Source organism: Uloborus diversus, chromosome 1 (assembly GCF_026930045.1).
Source record: "Uloborus diversus isolate 005 chromosome 1, Udiv.v.3.1, whole genome shotgun sequence".
NCBI classification, from domain to species: Eukaryota; Metazoa; Arthropoda; class Arachnida; order Araneae; family Uloboridae; genus Uloborus; species Uloborus diversus.
Window position 1 is genome coordinate 101970153 of NC_072731.1, and position 27342 is coordinate 101997494.

General features: G+C 32.4%; 1 protein-coding gene across 1 annotated transcript in view; it reads right to left on the reverse strand.

Annotated features, from left to right (window-relative positions):
• Positions 1–12353: 12353 nt before the first annotated feature.
• The window catches only part of LOC129217073 (dedicator of cytokinesis protein 7-like), a 126241-nt gene continuing 111252 nt past the window's right edge, over positions 12354–27342 (reverse strand). Inside the window, exons 34-44 of the mRNA XM_054851357.1 lie at positions 26185–26301; positions 25338–25481; positions 23224–23355; positions 23008–23142; positions 22001–22090; positions 21003–21093; positions 20077–20222; positions 16636–16779; positions 15058–15167; positions 14755–14904; positions 12354–12717 (exon numbers count right to left, since the gene is read on the reverse strand). Of these exons, the coding sequence (XP_054707332.1) occupies positions 12672–12717; positions 14755–14904; positions 15058–15167; positions 16636–16779; positions 20077–20222; positions 21003–21093; positions 22001–22090; positions 23008–23142; positions 23224–23355; positions 25338–25481; positions 26185–26301 (1305 nt within the window). The 3' untranslated portion in view covers positions 12354–12671. The remainder of the gene's footprint in view (positions 12718–14754; positions 14905–15057; positions 15168–16635; positions 16780–20076; positions 20223–21002; positions 21094–22000; positions 22091–23007; positions 23143–23223; positions 23356–25337; positions 25482–26184; positions 26302–27342) is intronic.

Sequence of the window (27342 nt, forward strand, 5' to 3'; positions counted from 1 at the left end):
TATATAAAGTCCTCTCAAAACAGGGGGGTATTGCCCTTATGCCCCCCCCCCATAAATCCACCCATGCTGTTCTAAACTATTCAAAAAAGAAAAATAATGATTTTTTTTATTTTTGGAAAATGTGTTATTAGTACATAAAGTTCTCCCAAAACTGGGGGGGGGGGCATTGCCCCCCTCTGCCCCCCATAAATCCGCCCATGAGTAGATAACGTTCATTGTTTTCGTTTCTTCATTCCTCTGATATGACACAGTCTTACCATTAAAACTGTTCAAGTTACCGGATCGAGTTCAGCCTTGTCACAATAAAGCCTTTCCTTGCATGTTAAACATTACCAAAACATATTATCGAATTACATATCATGCCGTGGTGCGAATTCATTGTTGAAACACGCGGGTTACTCGATCATCGGCATTATTTATATGAGGATAAATAAATCTATATCTATGGAGTCGAATGTATAACTATATGAATGTTACATAACGTAACCCTGTCCGATTTGAACAACATTTCAGGCAAAATCCCACAACTCTCTCAACGAAAATATTAACCAAGTTTCATTTAAAAAGCTTGAATGCGTTTTTATTTATTTACATTTACAATATTTTTTTTGATAACACGAAATAGAATGATATTTCCAATCTTATCTGTTTTCTAATTATCATTCCTAATCATCAATTAAAAGCTTGAACAAACTATTAACTCTTTGAGGGACGGAGGCTTTCTTTGTTGCAACCATTTTTTATATCTATGTTTTTTCTTTTTCAGCCAATTGACACAGTGATTTCAGTTAGCTGAAAAAAAAAAGAGAAGCAAGAAATAAATGGTGTTCTCAAGTGAAGTCGCTATTCCTCAAAGGGTGAAAGCTGTTCGAAAAAATTTTAAATATCGGAAAAGGCCTATTGCCGTTTTTTATCATTATTTTTTTCTTTCTCACGGGGCTGTGTTAGAGGCTTTAGCCTTTTGCGGAACAAGTGCGAACCAACGATATGGCATCCAGTCATTCATATGCCACCATTAGGGCGCGGATGTGAATGTCACAGGAAAATTTGATGCCCAGTTTCCACCAGATGGAGACACCTGAGCTCTCTTCGATACGAAACTGCAAAAGGAATTTAATTTTGTCAAGAGTATTCACAGTCAAACGACCTAAGGGATCTTGGAAGAATGATAAGGATGGAATGTATACCTAATGAATTAAATTAAGCATCTGTGTAATTTTATTTTAACAACATGTTGTTAATTTTAACAACAGTACATATCATATTTCACGACGCTGGTAATGATTTTTTTCTTCAATACGATGTTAGCAAAACACTCTATTGCAAGAAATAGTAAATATCTTTAGCTTGAAGAAAATAAGTGTTTAAAAAAAAGGCAATATATAAAAGAAAATCTCAAAAACATTTACCTCGTATTCACCTTTTTTGTTTCTTTGCTTGTAACGCAGTAAATAGCGGTAATTTTCACCTAGTAATTTATAGTTAAATGCATATGCCTGTTTTTTGTTACGTTTAATGCTACCTTCACAATTTACTAAAGATGGATGCATAGATGCTAATTAAATAACTACTTAGTACAAAGCCAGTGAATAACAATCAGAAAATGTATTCCAATGATGCAAATACAAATATGTTTTATGGAACAACATCGAATAAGATTTTTTTTCGTCAATTAAAAACTAACTGTTGTTCTTTTGGGATCATAGAATCACAATTCAGTAATATTTAAAAGTAATAATTTCTAATAAATTACTTATTACATGCGTTAATATGGCCGAACTTGTAATTTCATAAACTGATCACAGTAAAATATTCAAGTAATTTTCAATTTAATTTTTCTATAAAACTTTGATACCGTAAAAAGTTTCTTACATCAACTTCAAGTTTTATTTATTCATTTATTTTACCTTCAAACACGAATTTTTTTTTTTGGGGGGGGGGGGGGGGGCGGGGGGCATTTAATATGTTTCATGATCATGCTTAAATATTGGGGGGAAAACATCAGTAAAAAATCTACGTAATTTGTTGCTCAGACAGGAGAGAGATGTTAAAAGTAATCTAAAAATTCAAATAAAATTTTTATCAAAATATAAAATGAATCTGAAATGAACCATGCCAAAAATATAGAGTTAAAATGAAAAAAAAAAAAAAATCAATAATTATTTTTCTCATCCTCAAACACACGAAATGTGTAGAATTTCTTTTTTTACTGCTGGCTTAGAATCTAAAATTAGTTTTTAAATGGAAAAACACATTAACACGTAAAATTGCACGTATTATCAAGAAAACTTTAAAAGGGAGCACTGCGACTTACCTAGTTTGGGTAAACTTAATTTTCTTTTGCATACAATTTTGTTCAAGATATGTTTCCTATAAGTATGACGTAGATAAAAACTGCGTGTTAAAACAGAAAAGAATCGGAATTCAATTACTGATTCACCAGGAACGCACCTCACTCTGACTGTCTTTCGTACAACATGCGTATAGGAAATCCACGAAAATCCAAAAAGAAAAGAGAAAGAAATAAAGAAAACCACGCCAATGAGACTTTGGGATACGGCGGAAGTGACAATAAATGCTTGTTTTTACTTTGCCAATGGCAATTTGATGGACCAAGGAGAGGGGCTGAATTTCAAGGTCACAGGACACAGCTGGTTTGAAAGTCGAAAGGGACATTTCCCCGTTTCGGACGGAGTAGGTGACACAGCAAAAAGCAGACGAAAATTGGGAACCTGTGGTTGTTGCACGAGGTTCTCGTGTTCTGAATTGACTCAAGCGCTGAGAAAATTGCCGATTACTGGGAATATTTAAGGGGAGAGAATGCTGCGTTTTATAAAATCATTACCTTTCGTAAAAATTTTGTTGATGCGAGATGGAACAACTGAGAAAAAGGTAGAGGGGTCTTTCGGGAAGGGGGGGGGGTCCGGACCCCATGGACCCACCCCTTGGCTACGTCCTTGCTCATTTGAGGCTTTAATATTATTTTATAGTATTTTAAGTATAAAATATTATTTAATTAAGAAAATCATAGCTATTAAACATATAAGTTTTACTGAAAAATTCAGAACAATTTGTGTGGATTTCAAAGCAGCTGCTGATTGTTCTTGAAGCCATGATACAGTTGAGATAACATATTCATATTACATGCCGTCTCCATTAATATCAGGATTTTCTCAAGAAACTACTATATGATTTCTTTCATTTTGCATTTTTTATAAGCTGAAAAAGAAAAAGCTATTATTTCGCAAATAGCTTCTTGGATCAAAATAATTCTTTTAGGGACGCCTGCACACTTTTTGAAGAATGTTAGTTATTGATTCCATCAAAGAAAAATTAATGGACGAATCGCGATATTACGTTCCCTTGAATTCAAAACCAGCTAGTTAAATGTATAAATGTATTCTGCCACTCTAGGACTCTAGTATGACTCCTTTAGCAAATAAAAAATGTTATTATTCAAAATATGCTCTATGTGTGTTTTGTGTTCTGTTTAATTAACTATATAAAAATGCTATGGAGAAGTCAATTAAAAAACTATATCAATAAAATAGATAAATAAATTCATCCTTTTGGGGGGCGGGCACGGGCCTCCTGCCCCCGCCTTAAATCCACTACTGAGTAGAACAGTATTGAGCTAAATTAATCATGTTATAAATTATTTGTGGGCAACAGTTTGAACTTATTCATGCAAAGCAGTATCATTTATACACTGCTCAAAACAATTAGGGGAGCACATGGTTTTAACAGAATTGCGCAAAGATGTCTACCAATAAGTAACATAAAATGAATCCTCCATAAATTACAGCCTGCCAATAAACGGAAGAAGAAAACTTTATATGCAAATCAAAGTTCATGACGTCACAAACCAGAAAAAGAAGATAAGGCCAGAAATCGGGATGTTGCAGACACGTCTGTTTTATTGCCGTAACTGTGAGATTTGATTGCGCAGTCTTTCTGTTTTTGAGACAAGCTTAAGAGAATGTCTGAACAACGTGATTTACCTGAATCCATGGCATGGCGTGTCATAGGCCGACTGGAATCAGGCCAAACACAACGGAGTGTCGCGGACGCTGTTGGAGTCGCCAGAAGTGTTGTTGCAAGACTGTGGAATCGATTCCAAGAAACAGGAAATGTCAGACGTCGACCAGGGCAAGGTCGGCCACGCGCCACTACAACAACTGATGACCGGTATATACGGTTAACAGCCCGTCGAAACAGAACAGAGAATGCTACTCAGCTGCAAAGACAGTTGTTCTTGGCAACAGGACGAAGGGTGTCCAGCCAAACAGTACGTAATAGGCTTCATGGGGGAGGGCTCTATGCACGTAGGCCAATGGTCTGCATTCCGTTGACCCCACGCCACCGTGCGGCCCGAAGAAGATGGGCTGCTGAACATCGATATTGGCAGCAACATGATTGGAGCCAAGTGCTGTTTACAGACGAGTCCCGATTCAGTCTTGACACTCAACGCGTTCTGGTATGGCGGGAGAGGGGCACCCGAAATAACCCCGCATTCGCTCGTGAAAGGTCACAATACAGACGAGCTGGTTGGATGGTATGGGGTGGAATCAGCATAGGCGGACGTACGGACCTGCACATCATTCGGAATGGCACTTTGACGGGCCGCAGGTATGCAGACGAGATACTGCGATCTCATGTCATCCCTTACGCTGGAGCCATTGGCGATTCCTTTATTTTCCAGGATGATAATGCCAGACCACATAGAGCTCGTCTGGTGGAGAACATGCTTGAAGCTGAAACAATACAACGTATGGAATGGCCAGCGTGCTCTCCTGACCTGAATCCAATTGAGCATGTTTGGGACATGCTCGGACGACGCATTGCTGTGCGGCCAAGGCCGCCTGTGACTGTCCCAGACTTGGAGATTGCACTTCTTGAGGAATGGAACAATATTCCCCAAAGTCTGATCGATAACCTCATCGCATCCATGGCAAACAGGTGTGCAGCAGTCTTAGCTGTTCGAGGAGACCACACGGCCTATTAAAACTCATGCATCATGTCAATTCAGAGCCTTTTTTTTATCGTTTACATGCAACCAAATTGTTGCCCTAAATCATCTTTTCATGTTTTTCCCATATTTTCAAATAATTAAAGCTTAATTTCACATTGTTTTATTTTTTTTCTCTGTATTACACATGGATACGCGTGTACTACCCATTTTATGCCAATACGCGGCTGTATCGCACGGTTTTCTTGATTTTTTTGCTTGCTCCCCTAATTGTTTTGAGCAGTGTATTACTAATGTGTGTAGTTTTCTTATGGAAAATCATTCACTTCTAAAAAATGGCAAAATTTCTTTTTGTTTTAACTAATAAGGTTTTATTTTCAGCAAAACTCTTCCATGGTTTTTTTTTTTTTTTTTACACATTTTTCCAACACTTTCTTTTTTTCATGGCGATTTTAGGTTTAAAAATGACTTTCATTAAAAACCTGATTTTTAAGGATACTACTAGTTCTTAAAAATTCAACGAACTGATAATAAAATGTGACCAGTTTTAAATCAATATTAAAAAAATAATAATAATTGAATTATTTGATACCAATAGGAATTCAAATAAAAGTGCAGATTACATCTGTGACAAACTGTTATAAAGAGTAATAATGAATTTATAAATTAACAAATACTGGGATAAATTATATATATATATATATATATATATATATATATATATATATATATATATATATATATATATATATATATATATATTAAAAAGGTTTTCACATCAAAATAAAAATTAAAGGAAAACAGATTTTTTCCGGGAAAAAAAAATCACGTAATTATGTAACTTAGCTTGAGTTACATGTTAATATAATCTCAAAGAAGCTTATTTTTTTTTTAATGAATAATTTCATACTTTTAATATCTTAATTTTTATGCGCAAAAGAGATAAATATTTAAATTGGCAACACACTGAAACTCATGGCTATGACACAATTAAAAACAAAACGACGTGTTCTTAAAATAATTTTGCTAGTTATTGAGACATTTTGAAACTAACTAATCAATAGACAATTTACATTAAAAATAAATAAAATAATTAGTATATTTAAATTTTGACGGCTTTGTTATCTTAACCCAGAAAAATCAGTTTTAAAAACAGGGCAAATATTTTAATACTGCTAGAAATTTATTAGGTTTCGTTACATAGCTGAGCTTTACAATGTTTGAAGGAACTATATGATGATTTTAGTGAATGTCCTTATTATCCCATGAAAATTAACAAACCATCAGACAGTTTCATGAAAAGTAAAAAATATTACAATTTGAACAAGAGTTTCAAAAAGTATCTGAAATTGCACAGCAGTATTGATGAAAACATTTAAAATACATAAATAATCTTTCAATGTATTTTGATATAATAATTTTGAACTGTTGGAACATCTTAATGCATGCGTTTGATGAAAAATACGAATGGCAAAGAGAAAATATCTAGTATTCCGCACAGTGAAATCACACATGCAACGACACAAAATGGCGGACTGAACCCACGTGACTGCCCGCCTCCAATCGCAGTCGAAAGCGGCGCGCAGTGCATGGATCTAAAAAACCCATTTTATGCTGTATGATGTTGGGAGAGGGGATTTTTCTTTTCTTCTTGAGTAGCTTTTTATACTTCCTTTTCTGCAGCATTAGCAGAATAACTTTTTGCCAACAAATTCAAAAGCTTCGGTATCAAAGCAGGGGAGATAGTGGACTCAAGTAAAACTTTCTGAAGACAATGGAATTTTATGAAACTATGAGGAAGCTCGACCCCTCCCTCCTTCTTCTCAATCAAATTCTTCAAATATACATACAAATATCATTGAAATCATTAAAAAAAACATTAAAATTTTTTTTTTAAACAAGTTTTTAGTTTTAGAATGAAAGTTAGTCCAAAGTTTTTGGAAATAGCAACTCAATATTTCCGGATCCCAAACACTGCTGTGTCAAAGGGACAGACAGGATACCTCCATGATTTTTAATAGCACATCAAACATGTCTTGGCCCATTTATTGGTGCTTCTTTTGTTTAGTGTTTTTCAAGTCCATAAATCCCACACACTTAACATCAATAAGCGAAATTAAGAGGGCATGAATGAGATAAGAGAAAAGCCTCAACATATGTTTTTGGTTAACAATCATTTTTTTAATTGTGAGGAGAATATTAGTTTTTGAAAAGAAAAAATAATTATGTGTAGAAAGAAGCATATAAACCTTGTACTTCTTTTTTTTTTTTGGGGGGGGGGGGGGGGGTCGGGGAGGGGACTAACGCACTGACAAGGGTGGCTTAGCCCTACTTAACCTCATCCATGCTTACACTACTTTACCCTCACTGTCAATTAACTTTTTGAGGGGAAAGATAGCGGCTAGAAAAGGATTTAAAATTATACGTGCAAAAAGAGTATCTTTTCGAATTGTACAAGATTTTCTTGCGTGTTTGTGTGTGTCATAGCATAACATTTGCATTCATTTTTCAATAGCAATAAATAATTTTTTTTTGAGCAATCACGATTGCTCAAAAAAAATTATTTATCAAACGTTCTCATTTGACCGTTTTTGGTGTCTGTGCCTTTTACAACTTGAACCAGAAGCCTATGCAGCACCACCGCCCACCCTCCTCTGCTGGCGGCATGTCGCGGCTGCTCCGGTTTTGAGCTATCCGCTTCTCCTGGTCGAAGGCGTCCATGTCCTACACACACGCACGTTCACACACATACACGACTTCACACACATACACTCACATACGCTTACGTGCATACACACAGGTCTGCGCACACACACAACTATGCACACGTAACCGCCCAGGAGGAGAGGCAGGCTTGGGGGGGGGGGACAGGAGCCGTTTCTAGAAACAATAACTCCAAGAAGTAGGGTCCTGTTTCAGTTCGTGATTGCGAAAAACATAATTTGAATTAAAAATTTCAGAGTTCAAATTAATTTTCTTTTTATTTATTTTTTTATGTTGACACTATGTCATTCTTTTGAAAGGCGATAAGTTCCAATCTCATCCACTGATTTTGAATTTTAATATCTCCATGAATTTTAGTAAATGTTTTTCCTCAAACCTAAGCCATTTATTTTAAATTCACTAAATTTTCTAATTTAGTTTGTCCAAACCCAAGCTCTTAACTTGTTATCATTTACTGATGACTTTTGCTGGCTTTATGTCACCCAAGTTATTCAGTTAAAAACAGAAAATACTTTTCCTATAATGCAAGCATTTTTATGAGGCTATGTTGAGAGGATTCCGACAGAACTAGAAACAACTTAAAATAGGAATCAGTGTTGAAGTTTAGAAAATTTAGATCAGTTAATGAAACAGCAAAAAAAAAGAAAAAAAAACACAAAGCCATTTCTATAACTTTGTTCTTAGTTTGTACAAAAACAAGAATTAAATAAGAAAAACCGACACACAATTAAATATGTACTATTAACAGGACTTGAAAAAGGTTTAAGACTCAATCTTGATAGTATTAATGTAAGTAAATAAATAAGTAAATAAAAAATAATGCAAGATTCCCACTCACTTTGAGATATCCTGGTGTTCCGTGAAAAATCCAAGAAAGTCCAGACTTGATTATTGAATTTGTGGCTGCCTGAATGAATCTAAAACTTGATTTCTTTTGAAACATGAGTAAAACTAAACTATTAAGTATTTTACTACCAGAACCTCCTCATGCTTTGATGCATCTTTCCGCTGATACAGTAAATCTTTGGGAACTTCTTTCACATTAAGGCATTCTAGACGATCCTCTCAGGAAGGGTGACTGGCTAATTAACTATGGGGGGGGGGGGGGAGACTAACTAAAATATATACATTAAAGTTTAAAAACCAAAGTATGTCTTTTTTTATTATTTTTATTTTTGATATAAAAAGTTAAATTGAATATGACTAGTGCCTTGAATACAAAGAATGAAAAGTCAAACTTCAAAAAAGAAAAAAAAAGCAAAAAGGATGGGGTGGGCAGCGGTATCAAGTTTTTGCTCACGAAAAATCGAAGATCCATCACTGGGCTATCCCACAAAAATTTTCTTCTAAAAAATGCAGTTTTCAACAATCTTTAGTGATAACAAGGAGGAAGGAAGATCTTGACGTTCTTCTCTGAAATTTTTCCGAAATTGAAGCTTTAGCAATGCGAATGTTAGCCATCTTTGGTGACGTGAAAGAAATAGATGGGATTCACTTACATTTCGATATTGGAGTTCCGAAATATGATTTTAGAGGATCTTTAATGATGCTTGGTAAAGGGTGGTTCAGAGGCTTTTCCCCCCAAAAATTTCGGATACAAAGTCTTGTGCAATCGCAGTCCATCTATGGTGACATTAGAGGAAAGCATGGGTTTCAGAACTTTTCCCTAGCAATATTTTGATATTGAAGAGCCAAAAATGCAGCTTTAGACGATTTTCGATGATTTTGTTTTGTTCAAAGAGCACTTTGCCCTTTCCTATCCAGCCTTGAGATTCTTTCGGCTCAGCAGTAAAGTACTGGGCTAACATAATAAAGGTCCACTGATCAAACATTGTCATGGACACGATTTACTCACTCTGCTTCCACATTTGTACGCCACATGTTGGTGATCCAGCTACTATACAAACGGCGAGATATAATGCAGCAACAGGCCCTACATTGACAGCAACTGAAGTCTCGTTGCTTACGGCTGAGAGCCTGTCTTCTTACCGCCCCATCTGATTCAAATATATCTTTGTGCTTCATTGATTATAAATTAACACAGGAGGGTTAAAAATTTTCAAGATCTAGTAGCTTTTACACAACACAGAACCAAATTCACTGTGTATTTTTTAAATCCATTATCACAGTAATGAAACATATTGCAAAATTGACTGTTTCATAACTAGGACAATAGCACTATAGTTGGGGCGCAGCTTCATAATGGTCATTAAGATCCATGTAGCCAACACACCACCCATATAGCCACCAAGTTAGCTTCGCCGTAACTATCATTCTTATTTAGTCAGAATTTAAATTTTAAATATATTGAATAGTATGAAAGTGGCACAATACGATGACAAAAATCGAAAATATAAAAAAATTTATTCCATGTAAGTCATACAAAAAGAGTCATTTTTTATACATAAATAAGAAGTAATATTTAGACTAGGACAGTAAAAAGTAAAAAATAAATATAAGTACATAATACAGATCACAGACAATGAAAACCATGATAAAAAGAAATCTTTTTTGCAAAGAATTTCCTATTTAAAAATTTGGAAGAAAATATCACGGTTACATAATGTATGTGCTAAAACCACATCATATCCAGTATATACATTGTTAAAGAATTCATTAATTGTGAGGAACTTTTACTGCATTGCTTAATGTGTTTACTTACTGGTTTAAATAAGTTATTGCCCAATAGTTACTTCAGTGAAAATTAATTTAAGTACATACTTTTACAAATTCATTTGGATAAAATAAATATGCAACTACAGTGAAATCCAAAAAGTCAGTGTTATGTGATAAAGCTCTGGTAAAGCCAGAAATAGCATTTAGCTAATCAATTTGTGATGCAATTTTTTTCTTAGATATAATAATCTACATTATGGCATAATCATTGTAATTTAATTATAATATCTGACAGAAACAGGTTATTGTTTACCCCTTTTTCAGAAAAAAAGGGGTTTCTATGACTTTAGGATCTCACATCTTCAACATTTAAACTATGGCCCCAAAACTGAACAAGATTCGACTCCTGACTAAAATTTTAGTTAAAAACAGAGACATATTACAACTACACTTCCCCTGAATTTGCACTTGTAAACCACTATTGTTTTTCAAACCTCTTAATTTAATTCACCTGATTGAAGTCAAGTAATTCCTTTCAAAAAATTTACACAAAAGGGATGACTCCAATAACTATTTAAAAATTATTTAAAGGATATTTTTAAATAAAAAATTCTCAATTAAAAAACTAAAAATTAGATATGAATGCTTAAATTTTATTTCCAAGTAACTACAGCTAATGAGATGAGACATTTAAGATCACTAAAAATTACAAATGAAACATTTCTTCAGATGACTGAAAAATGTTAGTTGATTTTTATGGATAACTTTCCCACACAGCACAAGTATATCTTCAGATCCTGTGAAAGTGTGAAATCACTTTCTGAATTGTCCCTTGCATCCCAAGAACATTCAGAAATTTGTGAACGATAACCTTAGGATGACCTCAGGAGAGAAGAATACCTTACATAGTGACATTCCAAGTGACATTAAGGCAGGATAACTTCTGGACCATGGAAAATTTTGGGGACTAGTTAAGACTCATACACTCTGTGTGGCACTCTGAAGCATTCAAGAACATGCTATAAACAATGATAGGACATTTATCTACAGTACTTATAAATGAAATGATAAAACAAAAATCTATAAAGAACATGGTCTTTTAAAAAATAATACATAAACTAAAGCAAAATTCGACAATATTTAAAAAGTTGCTTAAAAGATCTTCATGGCAAATACATCTTTAAAAGATAATATACATAAAAGTATAAAATATAATATAAATATTACAATGAAATTATAAAATAAGCTATACATAAAGCAAACACACAAAAAAACTAATTACACTCAGAAAAGAGTTGATAACTACTGCATAATATAGTACTAATGTTGTTTTTCAATAAGCTGACTTGTACAGTTTTCTGCAGTAATCCAGTAGTTTCGACAAGTTTTCTGCAGCAAACCGCTTTTACGTATTACGAGATACAAACCTTCAGATGCCACAATGTAACTTGCCAAAATGTATTTAGGGACAGTCAAAGGGCATTTTTTGGTTGTTTACGGTAAATATGTGTAAACATAAGTAGTTAAAATTCATTTAAGGGTTATTAACATGGAAATTAATCTTAAAACTTGAGTGATACATATTTTGTAAAGATACTGCCTTTTCTTAGCACAAAGAAACAACATGGGCACATTCTTATTGCCTCCAAAAAGCATTAAGTAAGCTCCGTTAAGAATTTTTCGGATAATCCGGCTGTTTAGTAATCCAGGGTAGTGTGAGCCCCAATTACCTTAGATTCTCAAGACTTGACTGTACTTGATTTCTTCAAAAAGTTTAGTTAAAAAATAAACATTTAAGAATTTTAAAGTACTTTGTTTTAGTAAGCAATTATTTTTCATTTGTTTTTAATTAGAAATTTCCTTCAGAACAAATACGCAAAAAAAAAAAAAAAATACAAAAAACGTGCATAGTTACAAAATATCTGACTTGGTAATTTATGACATGAAAAAATGAAAACTGAAAATTAATTATTTCATTTTCTTTTACTTTTTCTGGAACTAAACTAGATGAATTTACATGAATATTATATTTGTGCATAAAAAATCCTACATCCCTTAAAAAACTCTGAAATGAGCATGGCAAGAGATTTAAAAAGTACTTTTTGGGGGTAGGGAAGAGGGAGCAATTACCAAAAACGTGTTTCATTTTAAAATTAATGCAACACATACATAATAGATAAAAATAAAAAGCAAGTAAATAAATATTCAAAAAATAAAACACATCAATCAACTAACAAATTGAGAATTTTTTTAAATGCTATGATTGATCAATAACAAAAAACAAATATTTGCCACTGCAAACTAGAGATCAGATTTTTCATTGGCTAGAGGATCAGTGGTAACATTTTTTAGATTGTCTGAATCATTGTTTCCTTTTAGATCCTTTATCTCCACTCCCATGCCTCTCTCTGAAATAAAAGAAATATTGAAACTCAAATAAAATTGACAATACTGCTCAATGTTAACAAAAGAAGCTTTTAAAGCAATCAACTTAAAAAAAAGGGGTGACAATTATAAATTCTAACAAAGTCAAGCATGAAAAGATTCTCAGGACTAGGTTGTCCTCTATTTGACTATTGGTTCTGAATATATGATATCACAATATCAAATTTCATTTTAAAAATTGCCTTATCCTATCCTTTTTTAAAAAAATTCCCTGACTTTTCCAGGTTGTTTTTTTAGAAAATTCAAGGTTACTCGCTTCATTCAAAATTAAGTTTAAATAGCGATATTTTCAAAATAATTAACATTGTTTAAAGTAGCAATGCGGAAGAACTGAAACTTAAAAAAAAAAATTGATTTTTTTTTTCTTTCTTTTCTCTTTTAAAATTTAGTTTTTAAAAACAATTTGTTCAAAATCGTTTTAATTCATTTACTACTAGTTGAGAAATGGAATGCTTTCAAGTTATTTTAGCATTTCTTCGATGTCACATATCATGCAATCTTTTAGCATCTGCTGTTGAGTTACAATACTTATTTTTATTTTCTTATTAGTATATGACACAGTAAAATACAAAGCTAAATTTCAGCATAAATATGATTAACTTGTTGAATCGATCGGCATACTATAATGCATAACAAAAATCAACATCCGCCGATCATAGGCCAATCCTAATAATCATTTTTGTTTTTTCCTTTCGCATATTAAAGGATACCTACATTAACATTTCAATTTTAATTTCCCAAAAAGATATAGTTAATATTCAAAAATTCATAACTTTTTGCATATTTCGTTACTTTTAACAGTTTACACTGATATAAATATCCAATTCTGTTTTCGGAAGTTTATGTCTACTTTAATCGTGAAAACGACCAAATATGGTGCCTAAGTGAAAAATTTAATAAATAGATTTTTGAATTTGTAGCATATAAGCAGTTATAAATAATTAATAATCCCTAAAAACTACAATTAAGACAAAATAGTCAGAATTTAGCACATAAGCATCTAGATCAATTAGAATAAAAAAATGTTCTGATTAAAGTTTGCATTTTTCCATACAATAATTACGAATTATCCAGAAAAAAAGGCACATTTTGCGTTGTTTTCAATAGTTTGCATTGCAATTAATATCCAATACTTAAATTGTCTTGTGTACTTCCATCTTGGGAATGACCAAATATGACGACATCGCCCAAAAATAAGAAATAATTTTTTTGAATTTATAGCATGAAAACAATTGAAAAATAATAATTCTTCATGACACTACAATTCAGTTGAAACGTTTTTATCTCAGTTGGGTCGAAGGCAATGAGGATAAGATTAAGTTTTAAGAACAAAAGTTTTCATTTCTCAAGAAAATTATTTAAAACAATATTATTAATAATAAAACAATTTGCAGCCCATTTTGTATTATTTTCATTAATTTGCAATGAAAGAAAACATCCAATTCTGCTTTGTTTTTGGAAACTTAGGCATTTAGGATCGTGTCTACTTCCATCTTGTGAATGACTAAAACTGGCGGCTCCATTTCACCCATAGCTAAAAAGAGTTTCCAATAGAAAAAAAAAAAGGATTTTCCCTGACCCTCTCATCTTCAGGTTGTGCTTCCGAAGCAGTAAATTGTCTTTTTTCCTTGTTGAGTTTGTGCATAATTCCCGTTCACCTGAGGAATTTTTTCCTTGGGAACTATTGAGGGTCAAAAATGGCGGAAATATTTTTGGGTCGCCACTTGTTTTTATTAACAGCATGATTTTGCCTCAAAATGTTTAGTTTTTTTTTTTTTGGAAACATCGATAAAAATGAAGATTAGATCGCATACAACAAAATTCCCTGGGGAAAAAAAGTGGGAATTTTTTTTAAAGGCACATTAGGAGAATTCCCTGACTTTTCCCTGACATTTTTGACTATGTCATTTTCCCTGACAACTCCAGATTTTCCCAGAGCGTAGGAACCCTGAATTCTATTACAGAATTGGCTCAATGAATATGACAGAGAGAAGAATTACCTGCTAAGTTTTGCAACTGATGAATTAGAAAGTTTGATCATCGGAAGAAGTCGTTCCATAAATCTGTGATAATTTCGCTCTAATTCTCTTTGATAGTCTTTCTGCTCAGGACCAATTAATGTTCGATTTTTTCTCAAGGCTTCGTTACATCTATTGAATACAAATACACATGTCAAGCTTTAGTGAAAACATTTTTTGTTCAATAACATTACTATTTATCATGTTGATAAAAATTTCAGAAACTTATGGTCATAAATAAAACAATTAACAGTTGCAAAAATAGGTTTAATGTGTTTTACTCACTTTAAAAGAAAATCTTTAAAGGAAAGTCTTAATTTGTGTTGAAGGGCAGTAGGAGACTTTTTCCCATCTACTAAATCAATCAAAAACACATGAGCAATTTCCATAGGACCCTGTTAACAAAGAAGAAAAAAAAATTAGTCACTTATGAAGTTTTATTAATGTAACCTTCTATTATAGTCAAATCTGAAAATAAGATACTGAAATGAAGAGCAAGAACTCCCCCAGAAACAAGAGCACTTTATTGCTCTCAGCTTTCAAGAAACTACAGCATACACGTGACAGAACTCACAATACTATGCGTAAGCCCTCTTAATGGAATAGCCAATTTGCCACAAAAAATTATTCTAATTAGTGGGATATTCCATTATCCATACTCAAAATGACAACTTAAGATGATTAGGTACATTGGAAATTTATTACATCATGTGGGATAGTTTTTTCACTGATATTCCAATACGTGAGCTTGATTGCAGTTTATACTGTAATTATCTTGCAGTGACAAAAGTAAAACAAAAAGAAAATATTAAAACTCTAAACATTGACATTTTGAGTTAAAAAAAGACAAACTAGGTATGAGTACAGTAGTGTATATAGACTTTGGTGCATCTCCCCCCCCCTCTTTAAGATTTATAAGTACATGCCTTGCTCTCCCCCCCCCCTGCCGCGGGGGTTGCGGGGATGATATATACGCCACTGTATGAGTAGTATTCTCTTTTAGGTACAAGAAAACCTCTTTTTTTTTGATGGGTTATCAAATTTTCACATGTTTCTTCCTTGATATCAATACTAATCTGCTCTTTTGAAATAATTTTTATTTTTAGAAAAAAAAGATAATGCATAATGAGAACCAAATATAAATAAACTTAAGATGCCATCATCATAGATTCATTATGCAATGCTTGACATTGATATTGAAAAATAGTTACAATAGCAATAAAAATTCTTGTATTGGTTAGTGGTTACAAAAGTTAAGTAAAAGATAAAAAAAAGACAACAGGGAAACACGCCCCTCATTTCTAGGTCTTCAGGAGGGGGGGGGGGTTTACTCAATGCATTTTTTGAAAAAAAAAAAAAACACCTAAGTGCATTAAATGCAACATTATGTTTTTAAAATCCAGAGGGGGGGGGGTCAAGTGACCCTCCCTGATTGCCCAAATGATAGGCCTGCAGGGTACTTGTTTTTCCTAAAATTTTTCAGTCAGGCTTTTACTCTCACAGGGAGATTATTAAGGAATCTTATCTATACTTCTTAGACAATGATTTTTTTTTTTTACTTTGAACACAATGATAAACAAGTGCAACCCAATTTTGTAAAAGAGTACAGTTGTTTTCCTTACCTGCACAAAAAAGAAAAAAAAAACCAAAAATATTCACATTGAAGAATACCATCACAGCAGGTGGTCTCCTTCATGCATAAAGAGTTGAGAATACTAGGATCCCTGGCGTTACTTCATAATAATATTTAACAACATTGATCAAATTAAGAGAGAATGGATATTTTGTTGATTTTTTCCTGGATTTTAAACATAAGTCAGAGCATGAATAGCAAAACACTATTAAAAGTGAGAGAAATCTAACCTGATTCACAGTTGTTCCGATACAACCCTGAAGTACCATCTGCAAGATTTTCGGGTCAGCTGGATCTTGCGATGTTGCAGCAGCAAGTTCTTGATTTTTTTTCTTAATATCTTCTATTGCAACTTCAATCGGAGTGAGAACAATCTGTAAAGTATAAGTATGAAAAATATTTATTTTGCACACACATATGATCTGAAAGGTCTAAGTGTATATCTGTGTAATACGTAAGAGGTCTGTGTGTATCCTATGTATACAATAGCTGTACCTGCATGGCTGTGATCAAGCTAAAAGATTAAAATAAGCTCTTTGAGAGTATATGTAATTTTCCCTTCCCTTTCCAAAATAAAAAGAAAAATATTGTTTTGTTGGTCAAAATATGAGCACATAATTTCACATAAACTCTACGCATAGTAAATTTCCATGAAGTAATAAAAATTCCTGATACAATGACGACAATGTCTGTCAAAACTCCTTCTTCCAAAGAAAAAAACACCGAATTTTAGGTTTCCAAAACTTTTTGGTATTAAAAGAATAAAACTGAAATTTTTATCGAAATTGGATGAGCTACCTTCTTTTGGGTGAAAGAAGCAACCAAGCCAAATTTTGAGAAAACCTTGGCTTTAGGAGTACCGTACATCTGCCCTCCCCACACATTTCCCTTGACCTCCCACTTTTTTGGTGCACCAGTCGTCTAAGCAGTACTCACAGTGAAAGACCTCTAAACTGACAAATCGTAAGAATGCAAAACACTTTTTTTAAATTCAGCACATTTATTTCTCAAGTTACATGCATTATTCATGGGGCTAAATTTCAAAAATATGCTGTTTCACCTGCATTGGAAAATCTTATGATAAAAAATGAACTGTTTTACCAAGGAAGTAATCTTGGCCGACTCCAAAGCAGCCATACAGCCTGCCCAGTAGCAGAAACTGCGAGACGTGTATTGCAGATTTTTCAGCGGCCTGCAGACAATTTTAGAAAAGAACAAAAAGAAAGAAAAAAAGAGGAAGTCGCACAAATTTCCAAGGCAGGAAAAAGAAAACAAAGTTTCGGAAAGTGCAACCAAAAAAAAAAAAAAAAACACCGAAGACGAAAGGGCGAACAAAAGGGGGGAGGGCGCACTGACCTGTGGGGCGGTGGGCAAGTCAGCCCTCTGGAGCACCCCTCGAATCTGCCGCCCCCTGAAGTTGCTGCCTGGGGCAAGAACCCCGGCTTGCCTGCCCGTAGATCTGGCTCTGGCTCATAAAGAAGATTTTTCAGGGCCAAAAGAAGTGAGCTTATGGCTGTGATGATATTCAAAAAGCAAGAGATATAAAACTAGAAGCATCCTGATAAAAGGTCATGAGAACTGTGACCTTCCAGAAAAAAATTCTTATTCGGAAAAGTTGTCTGACGACTTGAAAAATTGGGAGAGTGATAATATTTCAATTTTTTAAAATATTTTATTTTTAATGATGCCCAATGTCTGGTCTCATTAAATGTAGGTATGTATGCCTGTACATATTTCAAAATCTGCATTTTACTTTTATCAATTGGTAAAACTTGAGAGTTTTATTTTGGTAATTAATTTTTCCTCGCTCAAAAATGTAGGTTCAAGGCACTCCTGGATCTAACTCCGGATTCATAAATATTTTAAATATTAAAACTAAATGATTAACCAAATGACCAATGTAGAGACGTACCGAGTACTCGGTAACTACTCGGTACTCGGCCTACTCGGCCAGTTTGCCGAGTACTCGGTACTCGGCCAAATTCTGATCAGATACTCGGCCAATACCGAGTAGTTGCAAAAAATTGAATATTGTCCAAGGCAGATACTAAAATTTATAGAAAAAAGAGCAAGTATTATATTCTGCAATCATTTACAATTAAAATTTATAAGTAAAATTTTAAATTTTGAGAATAATGAAGTTTGATGCTTCAATAGAATAAATCTTTATTTTAATGTCCCCAAAGTTGATAAAACTTATTTATGTAAAATTATGCAAAAAAAAAGTATAGAAAATATGGAATTTTTATATTAAAAATGGATTTTTGTTACAAACAAAAATTAGTTATTAAAAATTTTGAAAATACCTTTGCTTAAAAAATAAAACAACGTTAAAAGCACAGTGCAAAAACACTGCAGACACGTGTTTTGGCATTACAAGGAATTCCTTTTTCAATGCACCACATGGGAGCTCGTGGATATAAAGGCATCCAACAAAAGTCGGATTTTTTTGTCGAATGTCTTTACATTCTTTAGCACACATGTTATGCACTGAAAAAGACGTTCCTTGTGGGGTTGGGGGGGTCAGAAACACATGTCTGCAGTGTTCCTGCACATTTGTTGTAGTAAAATTATTTATGTTTGGCGGACTAAAACTATAACTGATTGGCATAAATTTGTTTTAATTACAACTTGATTAATCATACCTTTTATTTATTTATTTTTAATTTTAGAAATAATTTTTTTGTAAAATTGTTGACACAAACAAAATTGTTTATATAATGCGTAAATTGAATTTCAGCAGGAATTTAATTTTAAAAACTATTATATGGACAAGGAGGTCTATACTACTATTCCAATAAGTTCATAATTCATCACATGTGCGTCGGTGGTTCTTCATAAAACATAATTGGTACTTGGTAACTCGGCCGAGTAGTGAAAGGCCGAGTACTCGGTAACTCGGTACTCAGCCGAGTAGTAAAAGGCCGAGTACTCGGTACTCGGCTACTCGGCCAAAGTGCTACTCGGTACGTCTCTAGACCAATGAAAAATTAGAAACCAGCCGTAGAACCATTAGAAATGCTAATTATGCTGAGCTTATGTAATTGAGTTACACTTCTCTCACTTTCACCTATAAGTACAATATTTGAGTTCACAATAACACATAACTTTAGCATGCCTGCAATAGTCTGTAGCTTAGTGCCAGAAGGACGTAAGTCACATTATGGTAATTTTACAGGAGAAAGGAAAAACTTTTTCTGGAGCATGCAAAGGATGGGACGCAAGTTCTTTTAACCCTGGTAACAAATTAAAAAAGATTTTTTAAAAAAGAACACGTTCACATGGTTCAATGCGGAATAGGCTTCTACATGCAATACACTAATAAATGGAAAACCGCAATTTTTGGACTTATGTCACTCTGGCTCTGAAGTACAGTAATGTAACTGTCACTGATTAGTTGCAGTTGACTCAACACACTTTGGTTTTTTTGAAATAAAGTATTTACAACACATTACAGTGGACGTCAGTTAATTGAATCTGTGATTAATTGAATAAACTGCTTTAATGACTCAAATTGGCAAACACAGAATAAAATCAAGCCTAATTGAATTAGCCGCTTTATTGAATCAAAACTGTTTAGAACAAACCTGATTCATATAAGAGGTGGCTACTATAAAATCACAAATATTAATTTAAGTAGCATTACAACTGAATCAATTTCTCCCACTTACCTGTTGACGTTCAACAACTTGAATTCTTGTTTTTACGTACGGGAAAGAGCATGCAGTAGTTAGAATGGTTTTCCTTTTATATTGTTCATGAAGGTCACCATGAGCACGTCCATCTGGAGTGAATGGTGTTGCATAGATAAAACATTCTATAAAATAATTCATTAATTTAATGAATACACTTACATGGAAATTAAGTATATAAGTAAATGTTTTTTTTTTTTTTTTTTAATTTTTATTTATTTTACTAATTTATTTATTTTTACTTTAATTTAAAGCAATCACAGTAATATAGGGAAAAACAAATCTCAAACCTAAATATGGTAAAAAAATTCATGATTTTTCCCTGAAGTCTGAAAAATATTCATAATTATCGAATACAAATACAAAATCCTCCTTCAGCATTTTTTAGATCTACATTTGGGAGAAAAAAGATGAATTCTTATTCTTTATAATTTTGATGGTATTCACATCATGTTCGTATTTTTCTTGAGGTACATTTAAGCTGTCTATGTAGGAAAGCTTAACGCAGTATAGATGTGATAGTTTAACAGATGAATGAAAATAATTATACTAAACAAAATTACAAACTTAAATTGTAAAAGGTTCATCAAATGATTTCAAAATGCAAAATTTCTATGATACTCCTGTTAAAATCTCTTTTTTGTTGAAGTATTTACAATACAGGAGATCATCAACTCAAATTGCATAAGAACAAAATATAAAATTAAAGAGAAGATGATGAGAAAAACTTTTATATAACTGGGTGTTCTAAAAGATGTTTGGGGAAAAAAAAAAGTTTCACTATAATGCTGTAAAATTGACTAAATGCTTCAATAAAAACAGCTAATCATGACCGCATCTTGAAATCCAAGCTCTTGGTATTATCTCAATAAAAACTTCCAAGGTTTTAAGAAAACAAAACTTACTGATATTATAATTCCTATCAAAATGAGTAACTCTTTCTCTTAACTGCCAATCCTCAAAGAAAGGTTCCACATAAGTGATCTGGATATATGCCTATAGAAATAAAAGAGAAAATGAAAGTTAGTGGTATCTGAGATCAATATGAAGTACATCAAAATAAAGTAAAGGTTACTACAATTTGTTCTTTCTGAGCAACACAGCTTCAAATGACCACAATCTGGTGAAACATATATTACGCTCATAAACTCAACACTAATCAACACTTCTTTTATTAAACAACTTCATTTATACATGCAAATTTTGAAACTTCGCATTGGTTTCTCTACTTCTGAAAATACTAAATTGGTTATTCAAGTAATACATTGACTTGGTTTGTAGTGTTTTGGTTCTATTCCATTTTCTAGTTACTAATCATAAACTAACTTTCATGTATGGTTTACAATAAGATTAACTTTTTTAAAAAATATTCTTTTCATGAAATTTGTCTTGTTTGGGAAATTTAGAAGTAATCATTATAATATCTTAATTATATAAAAATCAACCAGGCATACTTATAGCAACTGTTAAAGATAAAACAATAATTGCAACAAAATCAGAAAGCTAGCACAAATGGCTTTTTCAATTAACTTAGAATTACACGTTCTCTATGGTATTTTAAAAGGTAAATTAGAGATCACATTACATTATCTCAAACATTATTCAAAGATTCAGAGCTACAGCAAAACTGAAAAATTTTGTTTGCTGATTTAGTTTATGTCATCGCCTCAAAGCAATAGTAGGATAAATTTACTGTTGTTTTCAGGCTTATATGTCTTACTGTTGCTCTGAGGCGATGAAGTACTTCAATTTACACACCAGAATGGACAGCAAAACAAATGCTTAAGATTTCATAAGAAAAACAAAGTAGTTTTGATTTACAAATAACTCAAGAGTATATTTTACAGCTTTAAAAAGATAAAACCTATGTATTAAACATATTAATACAGAAAACAAAAAATACTTTGTCAGGATTTAGTTTCACACGATCCACTGTGTTTGAATCCTTAATGACTTCAACAAATTCTGCACCAAATCTTTCAACATAAAAATTCTATAAGAGATAAAATTATATGTATTAACACTAAAAAGATATGAAAAACAAATTTAAGTTATTATTTATTAAGGTAATCTGCATAGTACATTAGAAAATACATTTAAGTATGGTATGCTATTAAAAACATTAATTAGTCCAAACTTTGAAAACATATCTACAATCAGAAAAAAGGAATTATAATTAAATTCAGTGAATTAAAAATGACAACCACAAGCAAAACAAAAGACTTATTACGTATAAAATTAAAGTTTTTTTTTTTTTTCAATTTGTCAAAAGAGCAAAATTATTGTTTGAAAATTTAGTTCATACACTTGACGTTGTTTAACCTCAACAGTTAACTTTATTCAAACTAAAGATGGATTTGAACTTCTTTAAACATAATGCACAATTATAAAATAGCACGTTAAAAACAATTATTCATTCCTCTGAAGCCTATTTGAAATCTGTTTTTACAAGAGTATTTGTCAAAGTAATGTTTTCAATGCCACAATTGAGGCAGTGGGTGAAAGCGAAGAGATGTGGCAAAGTTATAAATTTCGAGATAACCAATACAAATAGCAGCAGAAACTATCCTCTGTTCCAGGGTAAGAGATAGAACTAATAGCCCTGGTAATTGCTGCTATGTGGCTTGATAGCGAAAAAAATTTCAGTCTACCTCAAGTTTACCTAAAATCTGAACTTCAAATGCGTTTCACTCAAAACTTTTAAATGTCCACTTAAATCCCTTTGCTGATCATTGCTTCAAAAAAGCATCAGCGTAACACTTGGAAACAAATCAAGTTTGTAGTTACAACAATATCATTTAGTTTTCCTTCCTTTGAACATCAGCATAACAATATTTTGCAATACATTTTTAAAGGAAAATAATATGTTTGGTTTATATAACAGTGCAAACTTTAAAAAAAAAAACTTACTTCTAATCTGTGTGATATTTCTGGCAATTTTGTTAAATATGGTTCTTTATATATAAATTCTTCACCATCCAAATCGCCAAATTTGCTTCCATAAAATCCCACTCGAAAATAGGTTCCAAAGACTCTTTTTCCAACCTAAAAATCAAATAGCAATTATTAAGACTGTAAATATTTTGAAATACTATCTTCATGAGTGATAAATACAATAAAACTTACCTGTTGATCAATCTTCACAAATGCATCATGTAATTTGCTATGTATAAGAGCCAAGCTTTTGTAATCTCTATATGCTTCAGCAATAGGAATTAATATTTTATAAACTTCATTTACATTTTCATACATGCCACCCTATGAAAAAAGCAAGATATATACAGACACCAAAAGAAACATTTTCATGAAAAACCAAGTACATAACCAAGGTACTTCGTATAGTGATATACTGACAATATAGTGTAACTATTTCAAGTGATTCGAGGGTATTTCTTATACAGTTGAACCTATTTATCTGAAACCTCTGCTGATCTCAAAAACCTCCATATGAAGAAATTTTTCACTTTTCTTACAGTTGTAGCAAAACTCAATGTTTTTTCTATGTTTATGTTCATACAAGGGTGCCCACCTAGGGTGGCGGGAAGAGGGGTCATGCGCAGGCTACACCATTGAAATTTTTAGGGGGTGTTTTAAGGGGGTACTTTTTACTTTTTCAGGAGGGCACCTGCTTTTGTGGGGGGGGGGGGGTCTTTCACAATATTTAGTAGGTGGCTCCTTGCTTTTAGAGTGGGTGGGCACCTCTGCATTCATATATTATAACTATCTAATGATGGTGACACAGCAGCCAATGAATCCATTGGAAGGTTCTGACACAGAAAAGTTGAGTTGAATTTCATAATCCATATTTAAAATTTGAGCAAAGACTGAAATAAATCAAATGCTACAATTAGCAGTAGATTAAAATAATACTGGAGTAGCTCTGTTATGGAAGTTAGTTGCAAAATGTTTTTGCACTAATTAAAAAATCATTTGAAGTTAGAGTAGTTGCTCGATATGGGAAAACATTTTAGACTTGAGATTTTAACACAATCGCTAAGTTTTGAAGTTTTTGATCAAACTCAATGCACATATTTGAATGTTTTAGATGAAGTTGATTAGTGTATCATTTTCAAAAATATCTCAGGGTTTGAGAATGAAGAAGAATAAATATAATGCTTGCAAAGCAAAAACAATCAATGAATTATATATAGAAGGAGAGCAATGCACTCAATTTTAGAAATCCAAGACGAAATGTTATCCTTGGATGCCTGAAGTGATAACTCAATATGTGTCAGTTTCAACATAGCCAAGATGTTGATCGATAATTCTTGAAACAAAATAAGCTTTTAAGTGTTGATTAGATTGACTAAATGTATACAAAAATTATTACAAACAATATTTTGTACCAAAAATCTGTATGTTAAAAACCATAATACAACATGGAAAAAAAAAAAAAATCGATAACATGCTTTGGTATTTATTATACTATGACTTTCACATTTGATATGATTTTTACATTTTTAAATATGATTATTAGAGGTTTTCAATATTTCTTCCTTTGTTTTTAACTTCAACTATTTCTTTTAGAAATTATATTATTTTAATACTTGTTTGTGCATTTTAAGTATTTACATGCTTCCATTTTTTTGAGCGAAAATTCTCTAAAGGGTATTGCTGGTCAATAATTTGTCTACCTGTTAGTATTTTACCATTTACAATATTTCCTGATGTATTGAGAAGTAGAATTGATAGCTATAAGAAAAATTCTGTAATGAAATATTCAATTGTCACCAAAATTGTTCTGGGTCAATGTCAGGGGAGTGCACAGACATTTTGGGGCGCGTCACAAATGTCTCTTACGGCTCCCTCCATATTGTTTACCCCTATATTTCACTCCTCATTTTAAAAATATTCGCCCCCCTTCAGGCTAGGACCTAGGCCAACAGGTGCCCCCCCCCCACCCATGTACGCCCCTGTGTGATGCCATTTTACCTAACGATTTATGTAAGCATCATTAGGTTGATTTGCTGATTATACAGGATGTGGATCAAATACCCTATAGTGCAGACCCACATAAATACATATAGGAACATACATTTTGTGTGTATTGTGCTCAATGATTTATTTTTTGCTGCATGCCTAAATAAATTAGTGAATAACAAAAATATGCTTGATAAAAGAATCTTAAAACTACTCTTACACTTAAGAAAACAAAGAAAATATTTGAAAAATACTATCTCGGTTCATCATCAATTAATTTAAATTGCACTAATTTTTCTCAATGTTAAAGTTTATCTTACCAAACTAAAAGAATTTGCAGCTTGTTCCAATAATCCTATCAGGCCATTTTCTGTAAAATATTTTCCTGTGCAAATGCCCTCCTCATCAGGAGAAACGACATCATCTGATACTGCACTTTCATCCAAAACATCTGGGGATATTTTCTAAAATAAAAGAATGCCTTATACATGCAAATAAAAACAGAAAAGAAATACATATTTTTTGGCACTTTTTACATCTAGTTTGGTGAAAGAGAATGAAAGAAAAGTTACACATTGATGAATTACAAAAATATGCTTTAACCTAAAAGAATGTAAAACCAGAAAATAACCTTAATGTTGAATTTTTATTCATTAAGACCTTTAGTAATAGCCATTGTAATTAATGCAAGTGAAAAATATTCTTCGAAAAATATTAATTCTAGCACGGAACTTGGAGGCTATTAATTTCAACATTGAATATGTTACATGCTTTTTCCCTTCAATTTTATCAATTTAATTCTGGAAAAAGAGGTGTATTTTTGAGTTTAGTAATTGAAAATTATTTTCATCTGCATTTTATTTCCTACACAAATAATAAATGCTTTCCCCCCCCCTCTAAATATTGATGCTTTTCTTCTTCCACTCTTCTTACATGTAATATTTTATGCATTATATTAATTTATATAAAACTTTTAATGTCTTAACATAAAAACTGATTTTAAACATTAACTAATGAAAGGTCAATTTTAAAATAAAGCATCAATTCATGAGCACATAAGCCTGTAGAAAATAATAAGCGTTTTATCATGCAAAATTGCAGTAATCAGTATACACTAGAACTTAATTTTGAATGCAATATTTTCTCTAATAGTTCATACAAACTTACCTCAAAAGCTACACAGCCCACAGGAAGATATGATCTGTCTTCCAGCATATAAAGATACTCTGCAACGAGGGCAGCAGAATGAACATAACAATGAGCAGCTTCAACATGATTGCATCTCTGTGAATGAAATAATTTGACAAAAATAGACAATATTTTAAACAATAACTATGAATTGAAAAAATATGAAAGAAAAATCAAATATTTAAACTAAGGTAAAAATAATACATAAAACTAATTTTACAACAGTTTTTTTATTTTAATTTTAATTTGTAAATTAAATAATTGATTGATAATTTATGACATAATCCTGTGGAAAAAGGACGAAAAACATAAACAAAGGATTTTTTTTAACGATATCTACTCCATATATGCATTTTTTATTCTTCTACAAAATATGGGCTCATACAAAGGCAAATGACTAAATAAACAAACACCGGCAGAAGAATATCATCTGCTTCAGTATAAGGCTCCACTGATGTATTGGCACCGATGGTTCAAAACTTCAGCCATTGGCATCAGCTCTGATGCTAACTTGGAGAAAAATTCATTCTATTGGCTTTGGAAAAGATCTAAATGACAATGTAGGTCCAATGTTTTGTAGAAAAAAAAGAAAAAAAAAAACCCCAAATTTTTATTTATCCCATTTTTATTTCATAAATAAAGTGAGTACAGCATATAGGGTTCGAAATTGGGCAGCAATGGGACTAACACAGCTCTGGATTTTGGATTGCTACAGAAATATTTTTAACTAATACTTTTAAATAACACTTTCCTTTATTTCTGATTACATCAATTAACAAAGTCTTTGCTTCAAGAAGCCTTAGTCCTGGCCAGTTCTGTGCATTTTATGCACACTCAAACTTCTAGAAAATTTTCAAACTTATAACTATACTCCTTGAGCATGACCCCCCCCCCCCTCCCAAAACAAAGTTAAGTGTATTGCCAGCTGCTGTTTACAAGTGTTAAAATAGCAAATTATCATTTATTTTTTCATCAACTAACTATAAATAAATCAATAGTAATAGTATTATAGTACAGCAGTGATGATTGTTTAAAGTATACTCTCTGCATCCGGCTTTTCTTTCTTTTCATTTCTATAGTACTTATACTTCACATCTACGTAGGGAATTTACCATTGTTATTTATTTTGCAATACTG